This window comes from Xyrauchen texanus, chromosome 32, assembly GCF_025860055.1.
Source record: "Xyrauchen texanus isolate HMW12.3.18 chromosome 32, RBS_HiC_50CHRs, whole genome shotgun sequence".
In the NCBI taxonomy this organism is placed as follows: Eukaryota; Metazoa; Chordata; class Actinopteri; order Cypriniformes; family Catostomidae; genus Xyrauchen; species Xyrauchen texanus.
In genome coordinates, this window is record NC_068307.1 from 26,952,964 (window position 1) to 26,958,488 (window position 5,525).

At 41.6% G+C, this 5,525-nt stretch overlaps 1 protein-coding gene across 1 annotated transcript; it reads right to left on the reverse strand.

The window, feature by feature from the left end:
• Positions 1-3,909: 3,909 nt before the first annotated feature.
• On the reverse strand, positions 3,910-5,202 carry LOC127625981 (protein ZBED8-like). Its single transcript, XM_052101484.1, has one exon. The coding sequence runs from the start codon at positions 5,200-5,202 to the stop codon at positions 3,910-3,912; it is 1,293 nt and encodes a 430-aa protein (XP_051957444.1).
• Positions 5,203-5,525: the final 323 nt, after the last annotated feature.

The following is a 5,525-nucleotide window of genomic DNA, read 5'->3' on the forward strand; positions in this document are numbered from 1 at the left end:
TCAACCTGGCCAGTAATTTCAGTGAGGTCTATCCTAAGTCCAAGGTTCAGGCAATAGCATATGAAGTATCCCATGTCTTATGGTTGAACTTGGCATAAGTTCATCCTCAGAAGTCCATCGTAATAGATTGAAGTAATGTTTGGCTGGGACCGGCTGCTATTAGTCATCATCACACAGCGATATGTAGCAGTCCAGCACGAAGCAGGAATGGAGCTGGATAGGTTCTTGTGACCTCAGGATAGGAGTCCCGAGGTTGAGACAGGAAAACAAATAAAATAATATTAGCATAAATGCCATTCAATTTATTGTAGTTATAGATCATGATCACTGTTTCTGGTTCTGGCAGACCCTAAAGCAGCCTAATTGTGAGTTGAAAGATAAATTAGGTGTATTACTGGCTTAATAGATGAGTCTTTAGTCTAGACTTAAATTGAGTGAGTGTGTCTGAATTTCAAACAGTGTTAGGGAGTTAACTATTCCATAGTTTGGGAGTCAAATATGAAAAGGATCTACCTGCTTTTGTGGATTTTGATATTCTAGGAACTATTAACAGGCCAGAATTTTGTGATCGTAATGAACGTGATGGAAAATAGCTTGGTAGATGGTCACTTAAGTACTGTGGAGCTTGACCATGCAAAGCTTTGTACATAGTTAACAGAATTTTAAAAAAAATATGAAATTTAACAGGTAGCTAATGTAACAATGATAAAATGGGGCTAATATGATCATATTTCTTGGTTCTAGTCAGCACTCTAGCTGCTGCATTTTGAACCAATTGAAGTTTATTTATTGATCTTACTGGATATACTCTAAGTAATGCATTACAATAATCTAGTCTTGAGGTCATGAATGCATTAATTTGTTTTTCGGCATCAGCTACAGACAGCATGTGTCATAGTTTAGCAATATTTCTTAGGTGGAAGAATGCTGTTGTACAAACATTGGTAATGTGTTTTTGAAAGGACATATTTATATAAAATATAACACCTTAAGTTCTTGAAGATTGAAGATGATGTAACAGTACATCCATAGAGAGTCAAATTATATTGTAGCAGTTTATTTTTAGAGGTTTTTGGTCCAATAATTAGTACCTCTGATTTGTCGGAATTGAGTTGAAGGAAATTTCTGGCCATCCAATCTTTAATTTCATTGATGCACTGCTAATTTGGTGAATTGTGAAATCTCATCAGATTTTGAAGAAATATAAAGTTGGTATCGTTGGCATAACAGTGGAAACTTATTCCACGATTCCTGATAATATCTCCCAGGGGAAGCTTATACATGGCCAAGAATGTATTGAGTTAAATTTTTGCTTTGTGAAGGTCCCGCCTCCCAACTTTCCTTCATGACATCTTAACATGTCACGGGGCTGACGCCCATATAATAATTCAAATTGGGAAAACCTCTCACACTGCAAATAACAGGGGTTCGAGCCACCTAATCCAAATCCAAGCATCTTTGTGCTCAAAATTACGAATCATATTTTTTAAGGTTTTATTAAATCGTTCAACCAAGCCATCCGTTTGTGGATGTTACAAGCTTGTCCGAATCTATTTAATACCTAATAATTCGTACAGCTCGCATAGTGTAAGTGATATGAAAGTAGTGCCCTGATCAGTGAGGATTTCTTTCGGAATCCCCACTTCAGATTATTCTGAAGAGTGCCTCTGCAACACTACGTGCTGATATGTTGTGAAGAGGCACTGTTTCTGGGTATCGTGTTGCGTAGTCCACCAGAACCAACACAAAGTGATGCCTGCATGCTCACGATTCTAATGTCCCGACGAGGTCCATGCAAACTCTGTCAAAGGGAACCTTGATCAAAGGAAGAGGGCGTAATATCGCTTTTGGAGAGGCCGGTGGATTTACCAGCTGACATTTGTGGCATGTCGCACACCATCAGCTAACATCCCTGTGAATGCCTGGCCAATAGAAATGGGCCATGAGAAGGCTTAGTGTTTTCCCTTGTCCCAAATGACCTGCCATCGGACTATGATGAACTACATTTACTGACAGCTCCTTGGTACTAACAACTGGGTTGTATCTTCTTTTGTCTGAGCGTACTGCGTCACTCGATACAACCGATCGTTTATAATGGAGAAATATGGATATGTGAGTGCAATGCGCGGCTGAAGGTATTGACCATCAATTTCTGTCACTTGGTAAACGCATGCTTAAGAGTCAGCTGGAATTCCCCTAAGGTCTCACCTAACATCATCCTGATGCAGAGCATCAAATACAATAGTGATAGTCACGGCAGGATAATCGTAAATATCCCAGTGTACACACTTCACCTTAACCCGATTATTTGTATTCAATGCCCCATTTTGATCCAAGCATTGATGAATAGAGGTTTGGTTACAACCTTAAGCCACCTATCCACACTACAGCATGTTTACTATAGTCATGGTTACTAGTCATGGTTAATACAATATTACTACAGTAAATCCATGTTTAAGAAATTTGACCTTAGACCGTGTGCTAATTATGAGAGAAACCAGTTGAGGATTGAGCAATGTGTTTGGTATGTCCCAGGTCGATCGGGGGTGGCCCGTGGAGTGTCGCGGACCTCCATCGCCAGGCACTGTTCACGGACGTGACCCAGCTCCCTGCAACTCCAAAAGACTGGCCCAAACCACACACCCACACTGGTGGCAGCAGCTTCCCCCACCTAAGAGGAAGAATTGGTAAAGCCAGAGGAGAGAGAGAGAGAGAGAGAGCGGGGTGAGCCAGCCCCGAGGTACACCACTAAATGGTCCTCCACCCAACTGTAATGCATCACCCAGCGACGCCGGACATTGGCACTGGACCAACTCCACCGATCCTTTGGGTAGTAGGGAGATATATTACTCCAGCACCATGATATTGATGACATGTTTGGTAATGTTGTGACATGTGAAGTCAAGTTTATGTCTAGTCAAGTTTATGTTATGTCAAGGTTATAGTCAAATTCATGTTTATGCTTATGCTTCATGTTTACAGTTAGGGTTATTTGGATATCACTTTTGTTTAATAAATTGCACTTGGGTTCTTCATTCCATCATCGTCGTCTTCATCATGGTCAGCACCAGCAGCCACACGTTACAATGATACAAAAAGTGATAAGTTTGGTTTGCATCAACTATACATTACTACATGCATCATCATATCAAAACTTTAGGGCAGTGGTTCTTAACCTTGTTGGATGTACTGAACCCCACCAGTTTCATATGCGCATTCACCGAACACTTCTTAATTGGAAAAATAAAATATGATTTTTTTCAAATTCAAAACATAAGTATATATTTTACTGGTGCACAAAATGAACCGTGCATCAACATCACTGTGTTCAAAGAACAAAACCATTAAAACATGATTTTCACACAAAAACAAAAACATAATAATTAATATTTACTGCAAATCAGTGTGACTTCTGCTGTTGCCTTTCAGAGACCAGTTCAGAAATGCACGGCTTCAACTTGGCAAGTGCCACTCTCATGTCATTTTCGCAACAAAGTCTGTGCCTTTTCTTCGTTTTTATGTCCAGCATCCTCGAAAATGATTGCTCGCAAAGATATGTTGTAACAAACGGTATGAAAATCTCCAGAGCTGTCTTAGCAATAACAGGGTACGTTACCATTTGTTGACACCAAAACGTTGAGAGCGTTGTTGTTCTGAAGAGTTGCTGTTGGACCTGGCTCTGCTGAATTTCAATGATTTCATCAAGGTATTCATCATTGACATCTGTTGTCTCAACACTAAACGTGAACGGCTGTCTCACCCATGCTGGATAAGACTCTCTTGTAGGGAAGTATCCGTCGAGAGACTTTGCAAGCTCATCTAAGTGTGTGGCAATTGCTTGCTTCAGTTCCGCGGGTAAAGAAATGTCTCCGATTCCAGATACATCTTCGATCTTACATACACAGTCGTCTAGCAGGGGAAGTTATCGTTCTCTATTCGTCGTTTCCATAACGGTAGCTTTTTTTGAAAAGCCTTCAGGTTTTCTTCTTCCGCTTCGATGATGTTGACTCCACCGCCCTGCATCTGTTGATTGAAATGATTGAGAGCTGCGAAGATATCAGCCATGTACGCTAAAATGAGAATGAACTCAGAATTTTTGAAGCAATCTGCATGAAAATGTTGGTGCTCTTGCAAAAACAGGGCTAATTCCACACGCAGGGCAAAAACACGATTCAGCACCTGTCCCCGGGATAACCACCGAACGTTAGAATGGTACAAAAGTACCTCGAATTCAGAGCCCATTTCTTTACGCAGCTCACTGAAGATGCGGTGCCTCAGAGCACTATTTCGCACATAGTTCACGCATTCCACTACAATTTTTAATACTTCTGCCAATGTTGGAGGTAAGGTTTTTGTTGCCAACGCATGCCTGTGCAGAATACAATGCGTAACAATGATGTGTGGTGCATCAACTTTCACTAGCGCACCAAAACCAGACTTTCTTCCCAGCATGACTGGAGCTCCGTCCGAACAAACTGCAGAAACCATATCCCACGAAAGATTGTTGTCTTTGAAGAAGTCATCCACAAGTTTCTTCACATCGGCTGCCTTAGTTGTTGTTGTAAGAGGCTTACAAAATAAAAAATCTTCCTTTATCAAGTCGCCTTTCACATAGCGCACGAATACAGCAAGCTGGCTTAGATTGGAAACGTCTGTGGTCTCGTCGAGTTGAAGGCTGAATTTTGCCGGGCTTGAAATCAGATCTGCAACTACTTGAGCCAAGATGTCTTTGCTCATATCCTCTATTCTGTCGTTGATGGTGTCATTTGAAAGAGGAATTTGGGATAACTTAACTTCAGCCACTTTTCCCAGCATGATATTCGCCATCTTCAACACAGCTGGTTTTATGAGTGTTTCACCAATGGTGTGTGGTTTGCCCTGCTTTGCGATCAGGTAAGCAACTTCGTACGATGCTGTGAGGATCGATTTGTTGATGGGTACAAAGCCGAGAACAGGCAAAGTAGCCTTTTCATCGAATCTGGCTCTCTTCACCTTGAATTCAGCGAGCGTTGTGTTCTTGTATTTTCCATCTCCATGCAGCTTAAGGAAGTGTTCTCTTAGTTTTGCTGGTGCTAGACTAGAATTGCTCAACTTGGCATTGCAAATAATGCAGTTAGGACGCTGACTCCCATCATGTTCCGTTATACATGTGAATCCATATTGTACATATTCGTCCGACCACTTTCTTTTTTTGCTCGACATAGTTAGTATGAAGGGATTAAAATTTTAAGAAAAAAATCACACAACGTACCATCACGACAGTCACAAGTCGACTACTGGGCGCACCAAATTTCCTGCAGCACAGATAGGCCAAGCGATGTTGCGTGATCACCTGCAGCCAACGATGGCCAAGGGGGGCGTGTCATCACGAATCATATGAGTCGGGTGTGTCTTATCCTCCGCCGAACCCCTAAGACTGACTCACCGAACCCCTGGGGTTCGATCGAACCCAGGTTAAGAACCACTGCTTTAGGGGCATAGTGTATGTAAGCAAATTGGGATGCTGGCTGATATGCAGGGGTGTA

Bases quoted from the DNA above. Each gene is read 5' to 3' on its own strand.
- LOC127625981 (XM_052101484.1), bottom strand. From the start codon at position 5,202: ATGTCGAGCAAAAAAAGAAAGTGGTCGGACGAATATGTACAATATGGA.